The sequence below is a fragment of the Xiphias gladius genome, chromosome 6 (genome assembly GCF_016859285.1).
Source record: "Xiphias gladius isolate SHS-SW01 ecotype Sanya breed wild chromosome 6, ASM1685928v1, whole genome shotgun sequence".
Taxonomy (NCBI): Eukaryota; Metazoa; Chordata; class Actinopteri; order Istiophoriformes; family Xiphiidae; genus Xiphias; species Xiphias gladius.
Window position 1 is genome coordinate 6,353,678 of NC_053405.1, and position 20,469 is coordinate 6,374,146.

Consider the following 20,469-nt stretch of genomic DNA (forward strand, 5'->3'; position numbering starts at 1 on the left):
GTCGCAAGGTACTCTTGTGAGGAGAAGTCGCTAAAGGGGTGTGAAAAGTCTGTAAATCTAGCGACAAAGAGGCCAAGTTGGCAACACTGCCAGTTAAAGCCCCCCCCCTACCGATGATCCAATAGAAACCGTTTGACCCAATTCGTCTTTAAAGTGCACTGGCCAATGGGGAAACTCCAACACTTGGCCGGCTGACCAATGGTGTAACTTTATCACTCCTGCGCTCAGTCGCTCGCTCGGTCGCTCAGGGACATTCGGGGTTACGGGGCTGCCCCCGCTGTCGCGGTCCAGCCAGGAAACAGCGGAACATCCCCGGAATCTAATGCGCCCGAGTCCTGTCATTACCACTTGTGGCCGCTGCTCACTAAAAGTTAGTCTCGCTGTAACTCGCGAATGTGAGGCCAACTTCAGCCTCCCTCCACTGCCTGTTATGTCATCCATCGCTGCCTAGCGGTCACCTGGTTCAGCCGGAGTAAGTCAACTTTGTATTTGTGTAGTAACTGAAATTTACACTGCAACCGCAGCCTATTTGCCAGTATAAATTACCGTCGATGAGCTTTAATCTGCGGCTGAGTAACGTTAAACGTTGGTGTCTTTACAGGGCTGAGATACACGAGAGTTGGACGGGACTGCTAACTTAGCTGGCTTAGCTAGCATAGCACATTCAACGCTCGACAAAATGCTCGCTCGCATGTTGTATTCCCTCATCAACAACCTCCACGTCGTCGAGAAGTTGGCCGAGTCGCGTCCGATTCGCAGGGCGGCCCAGATCACCGCCTACGCCATCACCAAGGCTCAGATAGCCGGCCGGGACGCGTCGGAGCGGGTCATGCGGTCCCAGACGCTGCGGCAGGTCCGGGAGGAGGCCGGCAGAGTCCCCGGCGACCTGGGGGAGGTGGGCGGCCGCCTCAGGAGAGTCCGAGAGACATTTGTGAAAGAAGTGAAGGAAGGCTGGAAGGACGGCTCCAGACAAATTAAGAAATAAAGCGGACGGACTGGCAGTAGGATGTTAAAGGCATTGGGATTTTACTGATAACAAAACTTTGTTGTTACTGACAGGCTGACAACATCTCATGTGTTTGTTTTTGTTTTAAATGTCATCAGACTGTCTATTGGAAAAACCAGTTGAACACAGAAGACTTGTGTGAACAACCCGCCTCAGCAATGCACGACAACAATCTGCTGGCCACCTGAAACCATCAGAAAGTGGCTCCATGCTGGACCGGGATCAGTTCACAGTCAGGAATGGTGCTCGTCAACAATGTGGTTAGGTCTACACTTACCTGTAATCTCTGGCCAGATAGTTTATGATAAACTGTGGGTAAGCAAATTCACTGTGTTCACGTGTCTGACAGCACATGGAGTTTTGACGTGTGCACTTCTCTCAGGGAGCCTGTGGGAAAAGTAGGGACTGTCTTGGAAAATTACAGGTTCGAGGTTTGGATTAGTGAGGAAAGGTTAAGTGCACTTTTGCTAAAGTAAGCTGACAATTCAGTCTTCTCAACAAAGAACAGACCTCTTGAGCTGCCTCTTATTAATAGCCTCTTCACATTAATCTATGAACAAAACCACACAGTGATGTCCTGACAAAAGTACTGTCTTCTTCTTTTCTCCGTGTACCTCCACTGACGTGCACTCATGCAACTATGACACCAATCCTGCCGAAGACCTTGTTTTGATACGCACATTAAGTCGTCACTTGAAATCCTTTTATCGGCTGAATATGTGTATATATAGAGGGATGTGGTATGTGAAGACAATGAATTTACCATTTCGTTCTGACCATGGAAATAAAGATTATAATTTATAACACAGCACTTTGACTGCTAGACTGTGTCAAGTTGATATCATTTGCCACAGGGGACGTTGAGGGGGAAAAATAGTGTGTAAGGAAAAGGTTTAGATAGCTGTATAATAAAATTAAATTTTTCTAGTCCAAATGAAGCTCCTGAGGTGGGCTGTTTTCTGATAATCCAGTTGCAATCTAGTGAACCTGAAAAATCGGACTTCAGAGTCTCCCACCACTCAAAAATATGTTTTGGGATTTGACCCTTCATCGTGCAGAATGATGTATCCGCAGAGTTTGACGCTGTTCTCACATTAAACTGTTGATAGCGGGAAAGTTTCTCTGTGCTCACCTCAAATTTCAGTCTAAGAAGCGTAGCAGTATTGTGGGATATCACAACTACTTTTGAAGCCGTACACGGTCTACTATGCAAAATTCACATTACACAAGTGCGATGTGGAAAACTGAAGCTTCCAGTGCACGTACTGTGAATGGATTTGCATATTCATAGATTCTGTATTTTATAATGAGGGAGAAGGAGGGAATGTGCTTTTAAGAATTAAAAAAAAAAAAGGAAAACATCATTTTAGTGGGAAAACCATATCAGAGACTAATTTGTAATTAATGCAGTGTTTTAAAACTTTTCTGTCAATGTTTTTGTTTTTTTTTAAACTAGTGACAAATCTTCATCTGCTACAGCAGATTCATAAAGACTCGAGTTCACAGTTCAAACTCATAGTTCCTTTGCTTTCGCAACTCTGGCAGGAGAATGGCAGAGATTAATTTACAGCATAATTTAAGTAGAGATAACAACACGGGACGTTTTATTCCTTCCTGTGAGATATGGTCACTGCAGTGGCAAAAGCAGATTCAGCTGGTTGTGGTTGGTACTACTATTAAATGTCATACACTTGCACACATGTACACAAGTCGAGTCGACAGAGGTGGACCGAAGATTTGGCCTTGGCCCAGTTACTGTGCAATGATTGGTTTCACCTTTGAAAAATCCAAAAGACCCCAAAAATATTGGGTCAATTTTCTTTCCTGAAGTCAAACAAAATCCTTTTTATAATAAATGTAATTGAATCTTGCTTTTGAAGTTTTTTTTTTTTTAATCTTTCTTGATATTGCAAGACATTTACATAATCTCCTGTTCAATTTAAGGCATCCAGGCAAATGCAAATTCATTCCTCCAATATTTGACCCATCCTTTGGCCTCGACCCAATTACTGTATATTGTGCTGTTACTTAAAAGTGCAATTAACAAAAAAAATTAATTTTTTTATGTAATTTTTCAAGCAAACATTTGATGGTTTCAGCTTTTCAGATGTGATCATTTGCTGCTTTTCCTTGTCATAGCATCTTAGAGAATTGAATATCTTCCGCCTGTTGGTCGGACAAAACAAAACGTGCTCATGGCAAGACTTGTAATTTCTGTTGTAATACAGATTAATTAAGAAAATACCAGGGAGTTTATGAAAATAATCGTAAGTTACAGCTGTATTTTTACTTCATTAAAACAAAACAACAACAAAAAAAAGATTTCATCATTTGATCATGAGATGAGATCCGATTTTTTTCAGTTCTTCTGATGCAAATTGAAATAAAACGTTTCTAGTAGCTGTGGGATGGGTTAAAGGCCTGTTATAGAACTCCTACATGACAAAGATCCTCAAATGACAACTTCATCAGAGGTGAGAAACTGTGGAAAGTTAAGATATATAATAACAATAATAACACGACAAGTATTCAAAAATAATAGATCAACAGCATACATACTGCAGCATCTAACTTTATTTCATTTGAAAAAGCACAGAAAACAGCTTTATGTATTAATACTTATGCAGACGCACTGGCCTGGCAACTAAATATTAGTTACATGTGACGTCATTTCGCATAGAAATAAATCTCTATAAAGAGGAAGAGAAGGCATTAGTTTCTGACGGTATGAGTCAGTACATATACACTGATATGGCACCTGAACTTCATATAAAAATAGATCTCTCAACACAGGAAAATACACATCCAATCAACAATTTTAAAACCGGAAACAGCATCAAGCAGCAGGAATGGCAGTAGGTATGACAAGAACTGGGTAGTTAGAGTTACAAAGAGACACTTCTGGAGTGATGAGAGCAGATTTTTAGTCTAGTATTGAGAATTATTGTCTTTTAACTGTATTGCATTTTGTTCTACACCTTTTCTTCACTGGGAAATTGAAGTGAAACCAGTATTCAAAGCCTGTGGTCTTCCTTCAACTGACACAAACTCTTCTTTGACTTTCACTCTCCAGCACAAAACACAGGGTGTTTTCTTCACGGTCTCCCCAAACCAGCGTGTAAGAGTTACTCGCTCCATGTGTGTCGAAACATATAAACTGAAATGCTTAAAAGGTTTGAAAAAGTGGTGACTATCTGCCGATAACGTTGTTCCATTCCAGAAGTATCAGATTAGTAACAAAAATAAGACAAAAGCTAAAAAAATTATACAGCAAAAGATTTAAATGCTCGGATGCAGTTAAAAATTAAATCAGATTTGAAGGCATTTGAGGAGAATACATGAAGCTGACAGACCATGTCACTCATTATCACGCCATCCCCAGCACAGCTCTGTGTGGAGGCAGCACTAGTGCACATTCGCTAACATGGCATTAGCTAATATTAAAAACAGCCCGGACTGAGAAAAAGGTTGGTCCATCAGTAGCACTCACAGAGCCAGTGGCAGCAGAGCACAACAACAGTCTGACTGCGATATTCACGTGAATCCTTCGCTACTGGGGAAGCTGACCTGGGATCAGTCACAGCAGGTTAGCGTCCTTGAAGGTACCAGGAGAAGTGGTTTGGTGCGTGTTTGTCTTAACAAGAAACAGGATGTTCAGGCTGTCTCAGTGAGTTGATGTGAATATTAATGAATTGGAAAGTAAACCTCCTACCCATTTTAGTTTAGCTTATGCGCCTTAGGTTAAAGGGTCAGTCCACCCAAATAACAAAAAAACATATTTTCTCACTTACCTCTAGTAGGTATGTAAGTTTTGCTGTTATTTGTCCAGGTTTGTACCCACCCCAATACAATGGATGTACTGCAGATGGAATTTTGTTTATGGCGCTCACATCCTTGAAAAGCTAAAATTACAAATTCAAGAGCATTTATTCTTCACAGATTTTTCTGGATAATCCCCAGTCACTGTTAACTATTTTGACTGGAACTACTTTAACTAATACTACTAATACTACTTCTTACTAATTCCCTATAAAAACTACTGAGAGTGTGTTCTGTGGATTATCCAAAGTAATGGGAAGAAGTAAGGTATCCTTTTCAATGCTGCGAGCTCCACAAATGTTTTGTTTCATCTTTGTATCGAGGTGGAGGCAGAAATCTCAAAGACAGAAATATCAAAGCTTGGACAAATTAAACCAATCTGCATGTCTAGATACAACAAGATGTAATTGGTAAAATATGTTGTAATATGTACTGTATATATGCCCCCAAAAGTATTTTGTATATGTCCCTGACTGAAAGATACATTAGTGGAAAGTTTTCTCCCGTTACAGGAAAAGTAAAAGGGTTTGACTTGAACTGCCAAGCAAGGCAACATCATCGAAAGAGCATCTCTCATCTCATGGGACCCTTAGGGACAAAACAGGTCCACGTCACTGAAGTCAAACCTGGGCTTTTACAAGATATGCAGTTCAAGTGATCTTCATCGGATTAGGGTTTTCTGTGAGGTAAACCAGAAGTTTAAAAAGTTATCATTGGCTCACGTGAGGCTAAACATCAGATTGTCTGCTCTTTGCAAAACAAGCTTTGGCGAGACAGAGGGGCACTACCCACTAGAGCAATGTAACAGGTGGCAGCATATGCACTGATATGGCAGTTCACCTTCAGTAAATAAAGTGGTAGCAACACCTTCCGTCCTCATGTCTGGTTCACACTGGCTGAAAGTCCTTTTTCTTCTCTGCCACAAAAGACAAGTCCTTCATTTTCTTCAGCAGTAGCATCATTCAAATCCAACGGCAGTTCCCACATTCGATCCACTCATAAATTAAAATATCGTACAATCAGGTAGAAATTATGCAATCTTAAGATAAAAAAACATTCTTGGATAGAAGGAGAGGGTCTCCAGAAGAGCAGGGCTAAACTTGACTGGACTGGACTAAGGCTACGGTAGGTCATTTGATTGGACGGCAATCAAGAAGGCTAACATCTGAAGATTCATGTGTGAAAAGTGGTGAAAGATAAAGGGACAGAAGAGGCAGACATGGAGAGAGGAAGGGAAGGATACAGGAAATGTATAAGGGTAAAAAGGATGGGAAAAAAGGGGGGGGGGTCATATTGTGCCTTTACATCCAGAAGTTGGTCAGCATGAAGCTGAGCATGGCCATCAGCAGCAGCCATACAGAGGATATCACTGTAAGAGGGGGAGAAATTAGGAAACATGAGAGAGGTTGTACGCGAGACAACAATCTTGACACATAATCTGGCTTTTAAAGAGTAAGCTCTGGGACAAAGTGGCTATTCTGGGCAACGCAAATTGGTGGCAACTTCCCTCAACTTTTATTTATGGATCTGTCTTCTTTTCTTCCTTCATCAATCTGTCCACCATTTTTGACTCATATACAGCTGAATTATCTTGGCAAAATTTAATATCTTAGATACCCTTGGCTGGATTTCGATGATTCAAGGAGAAGAAAACACTTCTCACCAAAGCGTGCCATATACATTTTTTTATACTTACACTTACTGAACTAGAGCGGGAGACTTTTATTGACATGTCAAAACAAGTTGACATAATTATTACTGATTGTACTGTCCACGCTGTCGGCTTAAATATTAGCCTGTGCTTTAATATAACCCTACTTAATCTTAGACGGCGTTGAAAATGTCAAAAGATTAGTTTGACATTTTGGGAAGTACACTTCTTCGCTTTCTTGCCCAGAGCTGGATTGACACCACTCTTACATCTGCAGAATACATAAGCAGTTGGAGCCACGGGACAGCTAGCTTAGCTTAGCACAGAGACTGGAAACAAGCTGTCAGTTCGCTATAATCAATAAACACTAACAAAACAAAACAGAAAGACACTTTGAACAAGGTATAATAACGTTCAGTGGCAGTTGTTTACTGCAGAGTTGGACGTGTGAGGGTTAAAAAAACACCCTATATCTATTAAATTTCCATTTAATTACACTTACAACAGACTTTGGCTGACATGAGACATCCACTTTTGCCTGCTTTTTTCAGCACTTCCGTACTTTGTAGCGCCAAGTCGGACAAATCGGAGCTTTCAGAAAAATTAAACTTTCCCCGGCGTAGTTACGACTGGGATGTTGACGTGAAAGCTATTTACAAGTGGGAGACCGGAAATTATGGTAACTCCAGTATGATTTCAATGCAGCATAAGCTAAGATAACTGCTGCCTGCTGGCTTTAGCTGGTTTTCCCAAATGTATTCGCCAAAATGTCCAACTATTCCTTTAAATAAATCAAAAAAAGTTCCATTACTCGCTGGAAAGTTGGTAATTTTTGGTTAATTAGGAGATGTGTAAGTGGTGAGGGTTCCTATTGCTTCTGTGACAGGAACAACAATTTGGGGTTTATGTAGTCAGCTTTAATTCATACCCCCACAGAAGTATTAGATATATCTCAAATAATTAAAAACACCAGTCACTTGAATTAGCACTGGATTGTAAGGAATGATGCATGCAATTTAGTATGTTTTTACCTGCACTTGATGAATTACACTCCATCTCGACCAGTGAGTCCAAGTAGCCCTTTCCCAACCACTCCTGGTAGGTCTTTTTGTCACCAACACCCACGAGGAGAACAGTGGAGTCTTTGAAGATGAGATCTGTGCCCTTATAGGCCTGTGAGTCGAACATCCTGAAACCGGGACCTGTGTCGCTGCCAAAATATTTCTATAGGGAAACGGTGAGGAAGCGATAAAGAGAGACTGAATGAACACCGAAACTGACCATCAAAATGTACTTCCTACATCCCAGTTACCGCTCGAGTTCCATGCATCGCACAGTAAAATCGAAATGAGATATGACACTGATCTACTGGTCTGTGATTTAATCCATCACGGTGAACATTTTGTGGCCCTAATTTCTTTATTTATTTAATTGTCAAAGTTATGTTATCTTCAGAAAATCACTTGGTGGTGTGTTCAAGGATACACGGGCTTCTGAGACAGCAAATGTAAGAAACAATTTTAACCTACTTATAATTAAAGACATATGATTAATACGTAGTGTGGACCTAGTACTGAAAAATTATAAACCAGACATTATATATATATTTGTATAAATGTATATATGTGTATATATATATATATATATATATATATATATTGTTTGCTCCACTCACTCACAAATAGGACACACACACAGTATAAACACTCTTACCTGTGCGCTGTCCAGGAGTCCATAGACAGCATGGATGTTGGTGTCTGGCCGTACCATTACAGCGTGGGAGGGGACTCTAGCCAGGTTACACTGTTTGTACTGCAAGACCTCGGCTTTACTGCCCTGAGAACAGAGCAGCTGGAAATCTGCAGAGTGGAGATCTGCTGCCCACGATTCACCAGAGTTACCTGAATAAAATGAGATGGTTACTTATGTCCCCTTAAAGTTCTGAGAGCCCTAAAAGAGGGACATTTTGTATCTTGGAGCTACTTGTCTTACCGTCAGTGTTTTGGATGACAGTAGTATGCTTGATGAAAGCCACTTCTCCCTTTCCCTCCGCCAGACACCTGAGTAGACGGATGGACACGTGTAGTGTGAGGCATAAGTTCAAGTAACTTTTCTACAGGAGGCAGTAGAGCTGCAAAGTGGAATGAGCTCTTTCAGACGCCCATGGTTCCAGAACTAGAAGTCACTTTAGTTTTTCCCTTAGACAAAGGTACATGATTGACAGCCAGAGCACCTCTACGGCTTGGATCAGTATTTATGGTCGTCCACCATGCCAAACTGATGGACAAAACAAGATGTCCAAGAAACAAAGTTGAAATAAGTAAAACTGGTGGTCATAACATAAGCACAGGAATGTTACATTATCCGGGATCCAGTAATACTGTGGACATCATTAATAGAAAAACTGGAAATGGAAATACAGGATGGGGAAACTTAGCTACTGGAGTGAACCATGTAATCCTGAGGAGGGGCAGTGGTTTGGGTTGTTCCAGTGTTAAGTACCTGAAGGCACCGTCGTATCCTTCATACAGGTCTTTCCCTTTCACACATTTGTTCTTCCCCGAGCCGTCTCCAGCGCACAAATCACACAGGTTGCTGGGGAAACCAGGCTGGTTGGCTCCTGGCACACAGCTCTGCTTGAAGAACCCTCCCACCGCTAAGAATCATGGGAGAGACATGGAAACAGGAAGTCCAACACCGGAGGGGAAAATTCAGGCTTTTAAACCAAATATGTTTCATAACCTGCTCTATCTAAAGTACAGGCAATACTTTAAAGAGTCAGTACAAGTACTACTTAGCCTGTGACAACAGTTATATAATGTCTTCTGTGGCTATGGAGGAGCTTTGTCATGTCTGAAAAAATAACTGATGATCTAATCAGGGTTATCTTGGATTGGGCTTGCTGATTACAAATTTATGACAGAGAGCCTCATCTGCACTGGACATGTAGAGTTTCAAAGATTTAGACATTAGCAGTCTAACGTAAGATGGTTTTAAGTTGCATTATGGGAAATGTAGGCTCTAGCATCTTTAGATTCTGATCCATTGGGGATGTAAAGTCAGCGTATCTCAGCCTCTGCTGCTCAGATTTTGACTCTACTTTTCTGTATGTCCCTTGCAAGTATCCAGATTTATGGTGCAATAAAGAGTAACACTGAATATCTGAAATCCCCCTTTAAAATTACACATACTGGAGGGGTATGATGTCATTTCAGATTTTAATGTTTTATTAGGAAAATAGGAAAGTCATTAGTTTTATCCCTAATAAAAAAACTAGAAAACTAAACATTTTGCTACCTAGGTTTCTACACGAGGAGCGAGTTCCACTGTCTTGTCCAGCTCACACCTCTGCCACACTCACCAACACTCAGTCACCAACATCCAACTGACCTTGGGGTATCTGGCACTGCTGAGGGGTGATCAGGCCTCTCTCAATCAGCGCTGCTACGGGAACGTTCCAGCCAGCCGTGCGGCCGTATCCGGTGTGGCAGGAGCGACGGCCACGCAGGTCGTCAAGGTTACGGATGTCAACGCTGCTCTTTTTTACCACCACAACTGCATAGTATATGGAGCCATCACGGCTCTCTGGAGAGAAAGTAAAAAAAAAACCAAACACGTTTTTAGGTGCTGTCTTTTATGTGCTGTCAAAAACAGCCAGAATGTGGTTGTTTTTGTGTTTATGTTTTTACCTGTGTAGCTCTCGCCAGTAGCAGGGACCAAGCCATAGTCTTTGCCCGCTGTGTAGATGTAACCTCCATCCAGAGTGATGGCATCAGCCTCGTTGTTCTACACCAACATGAAACGGAAGAAGAGAGATTGAGATCTCAGAACCCATAAAAAAAACAAAAAACAAACAAAAAAACCACCTCACTTCATGTTTTTTGTCACATATTTTTATGAGCCAATGTTTCCCCATGCATGCTAGCAGCATGGCTATGTGGATGGCAATGTTGGTCTGATGGTTGGTCCACCAAACTGGCCCAGAAAAGACAGAGTTGACAACTATTTGATGGACTACCATGAAATTTGGTTCAGACATTCATGGTCCCCAGAAGATGAGTCCTACTGAATTTGGTAATGCCATGACTGGTTCCATTTTTCACTGAATTACAAGAGTGTTCGCTGTTTTAATTTGAAGTGAATGAAAACCACCGCAGCTGTTCTTGAGCAAGCAGCAGTAAGAAACATCTGTCACCTTGATTTTATTCATGCAGTCAGTCTCAGAGTCCCCGTGGACACACTTGATGTCTGGAGTCAGACCTTTATTTTGAAAGGCTGCGGCCATGTCAGCACACTTCTGCTGCTCACCGCTGGACAGCACACACCACCGCAGGACAGCTGGCATATTAACGGATAGATGGGTGAGTGGTAAAGAAGGAAAGAAAGACAGATGGAAAGGTAGATATGTTGCCCACTTAGCCGGACAGGGTTAAAATAGAATAAAAATAAATCAATGAATATCATACAGAAGCTACCAAGAAAGCCACAAATGCTGTTTTTCCCTAACAGGTTAGTCGCATTTCACTTGCCTTGGAAACTTAAGCTAACCCCTCAGGACTATTTTTGCTGGAGACAAAGTTGTTTTCATGTTTAAGTACCATTTAAGTATTTTACTGTGTGTTGTGTGGATGCGTTAAGTGTGTGAGGTAAAGCTGATAAGCCTTTGATAGTAATCATTACAATGTTACTAAGAGAAAAAAACAATCTTGAATTCCCCCTAATGTGGAGTTGTTAAAAACGTACTCCTTCTAATGTTGGCTAGTAATCACTGAGTAAACTCCGTAGCATTATTTTTACTCAGAAATGGTGAAATACAAATTTTGGTTTACTCTTATTAAATCTTTAAGAAGATTTAAAATTATTTGAATGAATGTATTCACTCAATTGTGGGAACAGGTACTATATTCCACAGTACACCTCAACTTTTCTTGGTGGGTTAATGTGCGTAGTGTTTGAGATTTATGTTTTCTGTTTCTAATTTAAACACTGGCTAAGATGAGAGAAGTTAAATTGATGTAAATTTCATACTGAATATTTGCATCGTTTAGCATTACAATGGTATGATATGTACATTTTGTTAGAACGAAATTATTCTACTATTCATTTAATAATTTGGAAACTGAACTAGGGTATTACCGTTTTAAAAAATGTATGCACTTTGTGTATAATTTAACATTATGCTCTGGTGTGATAGATAGATATATAGATAGATATGATTTACCCTCTGGTTTACAGTCCATGGCTCTCAGAGCGTTATAGTAGTGACGGCCCATCCACGTCTTGGGGTCTTCTGACTCCACAGGCTGAAACATGGTGGATGATTCGGAGAACAGCAAGTTTCCTCCTCCATATTCCAAAGATGAAAACATTTTGAAGCCCGACCGTTCCTGCGGATGCAAAGTTACACTTCATGGACCTCACAAATGAAGTCTCACGGAGAAAACGCAAGGTCACACTTTAGATGTTAATGTGGTTAAATACACCTTTGAGTGCTTCGCTTTGATACATTTTACACCTGGGACTAAATCCAACAATTTGAAAACAATTTGATAATAGGCCTATAGTGTGAGGCTGAAATTTTCAATTTCCTTCTTTCTTTTGACTGGCTGGTAGAGGGTGGGGGCTTATCAGTTAACTCATGGTCTCAGGTCTTGGTGTTGGTGCTTAGCAGCGCAAAGGAACATCTTTGTTGTACTACTGTTGAACCGAGAGAGAGCCTACACCTGCATATTTGCCAACTTGCCTTTCTGAGAGCCGTTGAAGGGAAAGGAAACTCAAAATCATGGCTTTGTTCCTTAGTAGGTGTTCATTATGTACAGTATGTTGCCTTGTCATCAGTTCTGAGAAATGTAAATGATTGCAATAAATTGCTTCTATGTCTTTAAAAAAAAAAAAAAAAGTATTATCTTCATCTCGTGGTTCAGACATGGGGTTTTAAGATACGGAATAAACGCAGTTATAAATCAAGCTTCCTGTAACTTTAAGCGAGCGACCTCCAGATTTGTTTGGAACAACCATAGCCAACAAAACTTGAACTAGAATATCTTTGATGAATGCCATTTGGACTGGCCGATTCTGGGGCCTCTGCTAGCACTAGCCCCTGAAGCAGACTCGAGATAAACCCCAAACTACCCACTTCCAGCCGGCCTCAAATTTCTTTCCTTAAGTCCTCACTATTTTTCTTTCAAAAATGTGCACACGTCATATCCAAGTGACCGTAGCCTGCGTGCAAATAAAGAGCTGATTGCCAGTCATTCTTGTAACACTTACGACAACATACATTGACCGTTTAGAGCATTTTCTTATACATTACAACTGCATTTGAAAACTCAAATTCAAAATCCATTTCTGACTCCAGAAACAGCAGCAGAGAAAACAATCTCGCCCGAGGGTCGAATTAGTAGCTTATCTGGAGCTTTCCGTCATATCACACGATCTTCATCTGCCGATTGACATGGACAAGTGGTGCTTAAAGTGCTCAGAAGAAAATGGAAAGTTGAACACGATTCCAAGACCACTGAACAAATGGTCCTGCAGTAGGTTAACGGCTTACACGCGCCTTTCTTAGTTAAATAATAATAATAATAATAAATGGCAGCACAGAAACAGACACAAGCCTTCCATCGATCATTCCTCCACACAATTAGTCACAACGTGAAGTTAAGGCTTTGCTTAGTTTCAGTGGTTTCTGGCTGAGTTCAGTCACCTTGAGTTACATAATGCGATCAAAAGCTAAATGGACTTTGTGGTGGGATTGATTTACTACGATTTAAAGATTTAGATCTTACTTTGGTACTGATCGAGAACAATGCACATGAAGATAATTCTGGCTCAGATAATATCATTGCATTTTCATCAGCAAATGCTAACTCAGGTGACGGGTGACAGGCTCTGACATTCACAATGTGCGGAAATGAAACTGGCTATTTGGATGTGGGGTGCTGGGATGCTATTTATGAATGAGCAGAGGACCAATCCATGGGTGCTACTACTGCAGAGTTTGTGAGTTGTTTGGACGTACCAGCCCCTCCGTCAGCATGTTATACACCACAGAGGGTTTGATGTCATTGCCGACAACAATGCCACGGAACGGGATACGGACCAGATGGCACTTTTCCCACTGAGAGATCGGAGCTCTGGTGCCGTCACGACACAACAGATCATAGTCCGATGACTTCAGTGTTTGTGCCCATGCTGGGCCATGACCTGGTGAGAAAATAACAGGTTTAGCAAAACAGGCATGTAGATAGGCTAAATCACTACGGCAAAGCGGCTGAATGGGTCTCTAGTTACAGTAATAACCAACTAATCACTGTCTACGCATAACAGTAGGACGTTACCGTCAGTGTTGTCCTCAACAGTCGTGTGTTTGATGAAGGCCACCTCTCCTGAATCTTCAACCAGACATCTACGCAGACCGAACCGAAAAACAGGAGAAAGTAAAAATTAAAGAAGCTGGGAAAGCGAGGAATCTAAAGACAGGTGACAGATTAAAAGAAAAACCTGAAAAATGAGCCTAGAAACAGGAGGACAATGCCCCCATCCATAGGGTAGAGGGTTCACTGAATGGTTTGAGGAGTATGAAAACGATGTGAATCATATGCTATGGCCTTCAACCCAGTTGAACACCTGTGGGAGATTTTGGACTAAGTGTTGGACAGCGCTCTCCACCACCACCATCATCAAAACACCAAATGAGGGAATATCTTCAGGAAGAATGGTGTCCATCCCTCCAGTAGAGCTCCAGAGACTTGGAGGATCAATGCCACGGAGCATTGAAACTGTACTGGCAGCACATGGTGGCCCAGCGCCTTACTAAGACACTTTACGTTGGTTTTTCCTTTAATTTGTCACCCGTCTGTAGATACAGTAGGTCTTGGAGTGAAGAAAAAATGACATCCCCTCCACATGCACATATACGATTCTGCAGGAGAGTAACTTCTGTGCGTGTGAGTCCAAGTACGTACAGTATGAATGTGTGTTACCTGAAAGCTCCTTCATAGCTGAAGTATCTCTCCTTGCTGCTCCATTCACATTTGTGCTGTCCGTTTTGGTCTCCTTTGCACAGCTGACACAGAGACGGAGGGTCGCCGGCCGCGTTTGCTCCGGGGACACAGCTAGCATTGAAGAAATTTGCCACACCTAATCGCAAACACACACACACACACACACACACACACACGCATGCCACTCTCCAGATTTCTGTATATTCGGTATACATATGTAATTGTGTATATGTACATTTGTCCTACCCTTTAGAATGTCACAGCCCATCACCGACACGTAACCCTGGTCTATGAAGTATCCTATGGGCATATTCCAGCCGGCTGTTCGGCCTTTCCCGGTGTGGCAGCTCTTTTTCCCTGCCAGGTTGTTGATGTTGATGGCGGGATTTGATTTCTTCACCACAGCGACTGCATAGTAGGAGGCACCAGTACCTGAGGCAACAACAGCACAGGTGTCAACACACCTATGACACAGGAACGCTAAGTAGTTAGACAGTAATTTCCTGTTATCAGGGAACAGAAATAAGATCCAGATCAAAGTACAGACTACCAGTCCTGTTTTAAAATAACCCAAATGCGGCTCAGAGATTATAGTCAGGGTGCGATAACTCAGAGCATACTTGCATGAACATACTCCATGTTATCTATGATAAACAACGAGATTAAACTCTATTAAACATGGTCTTCAGCATGACATGACTTAACTAAGTTAGTCCGTTTTTGGGACAAGAAATGATACATTACATGTTTTTTTTTCCGTGCTCTATTAGCATCACAGTGATCGTCTTTGGCTGCAGTGACCACCAGGCAAGAACGCTACCCTAAGGGTGAATTTGCCGAAATGTTGTATCAGTTCACACCACAACTCATCAAAAACCGAAAAACCAAACCAAAACAAAAGGAACTTAGAGTTTTGGTAGCCTGTCATCATCAGTCCTTCTGTTACGCCTTCACTGTTGCTGATCCTTGGAAAAATATTTGAAGCAATACTTTGAATCCCATTGGCGCTGGCGCAGAGTGAATTTCCGGCATGTAATTTCTGTTTAGTGATTGTTAAATCTTACGGTCAGCCTTCGATTCACCGGCAGCCACCTTCAAGGAGGCGGTCTTGCCCAGCTTGTAGATGTCACTGGAGGACATGGACAAGGCATCAGCTCCTTTTCTCTGCAGAGACGAGGCAAAGAAAAAGATGAATGATGTTGCAAATATCGGGGAATATCAAAAGACTCAAATAGATAAAGAAATTCATTTGTAGTATATCAAGACGGAACAGGAGGAGCTTCTGTGGCCTTGCGTTTTTTTTTTTTTTACAAACATTTAGGGAGAAAGCTCTGGAACATGACAACTATATCCTTCCTCTTAAAACTAGTCAATCAACACTAGATGAAACATGCATGCTTTTAAGAGGGAAACTTCATAGCATATTAAATATTTCCCTATTACCCGAAGAGTGAAATTTAAAATGCATGCATTCACGTTTGTGTTTCACTCCTTGTTCAGCCTCTGGTAACTAGAACGTCCTGTTCACAGATCAGGAATCGTCCAGTTTGTGGTTGTCATAAACAACTCAGTTTGCTCCGCTGGGGCCTAATAACTGCTTCACCTATTAAGAAGTTTATTGCAGCTTTCCGTGCAGTCCCTGCCTTGTTATCTGATGCCTAATTGTGTGTTCTGCCACTGTAAGTATTATGTTAGCTTTTAATGAGTACCCTGTTGCCCTGACCTATAAAAAATAATGGATGAGTAAATTGATATTTAATGTAATTATCTACATCAATCCACAATGCAATAGACGGTGGTACAGTAATATACAACACAAGAGGGTTATAACTTGTGTAACTTCTATCACTTGTTCAATGAGATTCAAAGATTTATTCAGTCAAAGTTCCTGGTATAAAAAACTGACCTGCAGTTTCTGAACGCAACCCTCGGCTGACCCGCCATTGACACAGCCCAGGGACGGACGGATGGAGACGGCGGCGAACGATTTGGACATGGCTTGACATTTCTTCTGCTCTGCTTCCGAGATGGTGCACCATGTGATGCTGCTCTGGCCAAACGCTGAGGGAGAGGGACACGGGGACCACTGGTCACTCAGTTGTCAAAACCTTCCAGCAAATGATTCATTGAAACATCTCGGAATCTTGAGTGTTCAACAACTATAACCGTGGATGGATAATGAGCACAAAGAGACCCAGACTGAAAGAGACACAAAATAACTACCACGCCATTTGTGGTCATTTTGCATGTCCTGAGTGGTCCTTTTGTGGGTCTTTGTGGTTGTTTTTCATGTACTTGTGGTTGTTTTGAGTGTCTTTTTTTGCAGGTGAAGCCCAGGGGCCCAGGGAGCCTGGTTGGCCCCGGTAGGCCCATTTAGTAATCCATCCACGACTATATTCTGCCATTTCCACTCTCTTTCTGTCTTAGTACAGTACTTCCCAACCTGGGGGGCGGGACCCCCTCAGTGGGGCACAGGATAAATCTGAGGAATCACAAGATGAATAACAAGATGGGAACATTTAAAAAAAAAAAAAAAAAAGTCTTTCTCGTGAAATACTGGATAGTTTGACCTCTCCAGACCTCTAAAAACTATCCAACTTAAGCAAACTGAGAGGAGAGCATCCTTTGTTAGCTGAACTGCTCGCAAGTCAAACGCGAGCCGTGACAAGTGATAACGAGTAGACGTTGCTCGGCTTTATGTATAAAGGGTCACAAGCCAAGTAGAAGAAGCCTGAGGAGCAGGAAGAATCGACAGGTTCTGTTTTCTCATCAGGGCCATCAGAAATTTGCAATAAGAAATTCTGCTCCAGTACCAGTACCACTGTGTATTTCTTTTAGTCCTACTGTTTATTTCAAATCTACTTTGAATGTCATTTTGCTGTCCTTTTGTTTATTTGTTTATTTAATTTCCCTCCACTGTAGGTCGGCCTGAAAACACTGCCCGAGAGGGAAGAGGGAATTTTGTACTAAAAAGACTGCAACTTCGAAAGATACTCTGATACGTACGTTTTACCTTTTACTCTTTGGTGTTTTCCTTGTCATACTCTTATTATCGTCTTTGCTCATTTTTACTGCGTTTATGTTGCACGTTTTTTTTTTTGTTTTCATGTTGCATTGCTGCTAAAAGGAGTTTCCTCCTGTGGGACAACGATCTGAGCTGAACAGAAAAAACATATTCAAAGAGAAAAGAAAAACACTGATACTTTGTGTAACTTGACAGTATATTTAGGTGTAATAAAGCAGTTCTTACCAGTATGTACTATCAGCAAAAGAGCTCCCACTGTCCTCCACATGGCCATGGCCTCGTTGTCTCGTCCTCCCTCTGTCGGGTAAAATAGCCTACCTTTCTCCTCTGCTTTGCTTTATAATAGGACTCGAGTCAAAGTCCAACTTCTATCTCCAAGACTTGGCTTAAAGTCCTCGTCTGAAGTCCTCGTGCGCAGCTTGGAGGAGATTGTATTTTTAGTGATTTATAACTCGGTCATCTACAACATGTCATTCAGCAATCATGCGACTCTCAGCTCGGAGAAGAGAGAGGCTCAGAGAGGAGTTTATGAAGTGCGCCTCCCTGGTGTGTACCTGGTCTGACACGTCTGTGCTGCTGCTGCCTGGCTGCAAGCCAAAGCCTGGACAGAGAGCTCTTTTACAGTCAGGACCCCACCTCTGCTTTCCTCTCACTCCTCTACTCTACTAGTGCGGTGATTTTCCACCGATGGACGAAGGGAAAAGAGGAGATTCGTGCCAACATAGTGAGACTGTTGGTCACCGACTCACTGCTCTGGCGGGCTGAGACAGTTAACCTGCTTTACTTCCTAACTTTGGACTGAATCTTAGAAGCTGAGTTTGACACGGTGAACTGAGCCTCACTACCGCACTGTACCAAATAACAAATTCCACAGACTCTGGCCACGGAGCCATTAAAGTAAAGTGAAGTCTGGGACTCTTGCTGCGTGCGGGGGAAGAAGTATTCAGATCTTTCGCTTAAGTACCAAAGCCACAATGCAAAAATGACAAGTAAAAGAGCAGTTAAAATCCTGCTTTATTAAAAGCGTTATCGTCACAGTGCACTTGAGGTATCAACAGTAAAAAGTGCTCATTCTGCAGAGAAACTGTTCCCGACTAGACATTGTTTGTCCGTGGTGGGTCACAAGCCAAAAATGATGTGCTTTGTTCTAGACTAAACTACCCAACAGTACAAAAAATACTTTAGGATTAGCGCCGCCTCCACTTCTACAACACTAAGTGCTACTTACACATTAATGGATCAACAATAATAATCTAATAATATTAGCTGTGAAATACATTATAATAGTGTAACGTTTTTCTTGCATTCAGTGCTGTTACGCTTGATACTTTAAATATGCTTTGCCAATAATACTTTTGCTTCAGTACCATCTTCAATGCAGGGCTTTTACTTGTAATGTGGCATTTTTATATCGCCGTTTTATTTAAGAAGAAGAAGACCGGCATTCCCGGAGACAGAAAAGCTTTATGACACTTGATTATTGAATTCCTTATCTTCTTTTTATGTACTTAACAAAGTAAATGCAGGCTACCTCAAACAGCCGCAAAAGGTTCAGGCAGCTTCAACAAACAACGGAGCATCTCCCAAATTAGAGTTGGATATGAGGATGAAGGATTATGGCTCAATAAATATTTCCGCATACTTTTGGTGAAACACAGGAAGGCAGCCTCATCATAAACTCTGCAAATGTTCTGACTGTTCCCCCCATAAACATGATATAGCATGGGTGATAAAACTAATAAAGCTTTAAAAATGACATCTTCAATCTATAACCTATACATGAAATTAATGAAACCGGGCATACTGTAAATCCTTTCGAGCTGGTTCACCTTAAAAATGTAAGTTCCCCCGTAGCCTTAAAAGTGTCGAGTTATCTGAACTTAGGCTGAATTAATTAGTTCAAAGTCGTATCGTGAGTTATGAAACTGTAAAACCAACTGAGATAAGTATCCTGATCTTAAAGTTCAGTAAAGTTTACTGAATCAACAAATGTTCGGCCATGCTGACATGTAATGAGTTGGGTGAACTATCAGCAGTGCGTTAATCTAACTCATTTCAAGGCAAAAGACTTCAAATCATGATAAACTCGTGTTTATAAGTGCTCTTAAAGTAAAAAATATAAACATAAGTAATAAATAAAACTTTTAACTTGAATCAACTTTAAAATTAATAATTCTATTTACTTTAAGTTAATGAGAAAAGATTAGTTGGTTTCCACTAAATCCCTCTATGATGTTTTATAGTATAGACAATTCAACTGGATATAGGGTGGAATGCAGAGCAGGTGAAACTACATTCACTTACCTTTCCAATGGTGACAACTGAGAAGAGTAACTGTTCGACTGCAGAATGGAGTTTGTAGTTTTTGGCTGGCTGGGAAGTCAGAATATGTTTATGTTGCTGCAACATTCACAGTGTGACAGTAGTGAGGATGACATGGAGCTGGCAGCCAAGCCGAGCTGTCAGGATGGTGCTATTTTCCTCTCCCGGTGCCTTCATTACAGGAGCAATCTGTGCCTATCATCATCTGGCAAACTCTCCTCTGTTCTATAATTTATCTCTGCGTAGTCTAATAGCAGGGTGCTGCGGGATATTTACCTGTAATTACCGGATTATGGCACCGTGAACCCAAGAACCTCTCCGAGGGTTTGATCATGCGAACCTTGGACCTGACGTTGTGACACCGACTACTGATCTCAGCAATCTCATGCTTTGTCAAAAAATCTAAAAATAAAGCTCAAGAATTTCCTTAAAACAACTCAATTATCTTGAAATTTGTCCTTTTAAAAAAAAAAATCACATCTTTGCCTTTCACTTAATTTAATTATCACTTAATTTGGCCGTTGTTTTTTCGCATTTAATTACTTTAGCTAGGTCTGTATGGTTGTGACTACTTTTGCACTCATTTAGGTTATATTTTTTATTTAAAGTTTACTGGAAAGATCTATGCAACGTAGTATGC

General features: G+C 41.3%; 2 protein-coding genes across 4 annotated transcripts; one reads left to right on the forward strand and one right to left on the reverse strand.

The window, feature by feature from the left end:
* The first annotated feature begins 202 nt into the window (after positions 1–202).
* si:ch211-162e15.3 (protein NCBP2AS2) lies at positions 203–2,794 on the forward strand. The gene is made up of 2 exons (XM_040127706.1): positions 203–472; positions 602–2,794. The coding sequence occupies exon 2, from the start codon at positions 680–682 to the stop codon at positions 983–985; it is 306 nt and encodes a 101-aa protein (XP_039983640.1). The 5' UTR covers positions 203–472; positions 602–679; the 3' UTR covers positions 986–2,794.
* An 817-nt stretch (positions 2,795–3,611) lies between these two features.
* meltf (melanotransferrin) lies at positions 3,612–20,174 on the reverse strand. 3 transcript variants are annotated; one of them, XM_040127683.1, is made up of 18 exons: positions 20,106–20,130; positions 19,812–19,880; positions 17,733–17,925; positions 16,389–16,543; positions 15,547–15,646; positions 14,729–14,914; positions 14,462–14,618; positions 13,817–13,884; positions 13,498–13,682; positions 11,698–11,863; positions 10,672–10,814; positions 10,166–10,262; positions 9,867–10,061; positions 8,979–9,132; positions 8,469–8,536; positions 8,190–8,377; positions 7,508–7,700; positions 3,612–6,194 (listed from the first exon to the last, which is right to left on the reverse strand). In XM_040127683.1, the coding sequence occupies exons 3-18, from the start codon at positions 17,779–17,781 to the stop codon at positions 6,127–6,129; spliced, it is 2,172 nt and encodes a 723-aa protein (XP_039983617.1). In that variant the 5' UTR covers positions 17,782–17,925; positions 19,812–19,880; positions 20,106–20,130; the 3' UTR covers positions 3,612–6,126. The 3 variants fall into 3 exon arrangements, with proteins under 3 accessions (XP_039983617.1, XP_039983616.1, XP_039983615.1); XM_040127682.1 differs by having other exon boundaries at positions 19,812–20,174; XM_040127681.1 differs by lacking the exons at positions 19,812–19,880; positions 20,106–20,130 and having other exon boundaries at positions 17,733–18,160.
* Between the last annotated feature and the right edge of the window lie 295 nt (positions 20,175–20,469).

What these genes read in the sequence shown, in the direction of transcription:
- si:ch211-162e15.3 (XM_040127706.1), top strand. Translation starts at nt 680, where the DNA reads ATGCTCGCTCGCATGTTGTATTCCCTCATCAACAACCTCCACGTCGTC.
- meltf (XM_040127682.1), bottom strand. Translation starts at nt 17,781, where the DNA reads ATGGCCATGTGGAGGACAGTGGGAGCTCTTTTGCTGATAGTACATACT. An exon ending in GTTGCGTTCAGAAACTGCAG is followed by an intron (nt 15,647 to 16,388) that starts GTCAGTTTTTTA and finishes TCGTCTCTGCAG; the next exon opens with AGAAAAGGAGCTGATGCCTT. An exon ending in TGTTGAGGACAACACTGACG is followed by an intron (nt 13,683 to 13,816) that starts GTAACGTCCTAC and finishes TTTTCTCACCAG; the next exon opens with GTCATGGCCCAGCATGGGCA.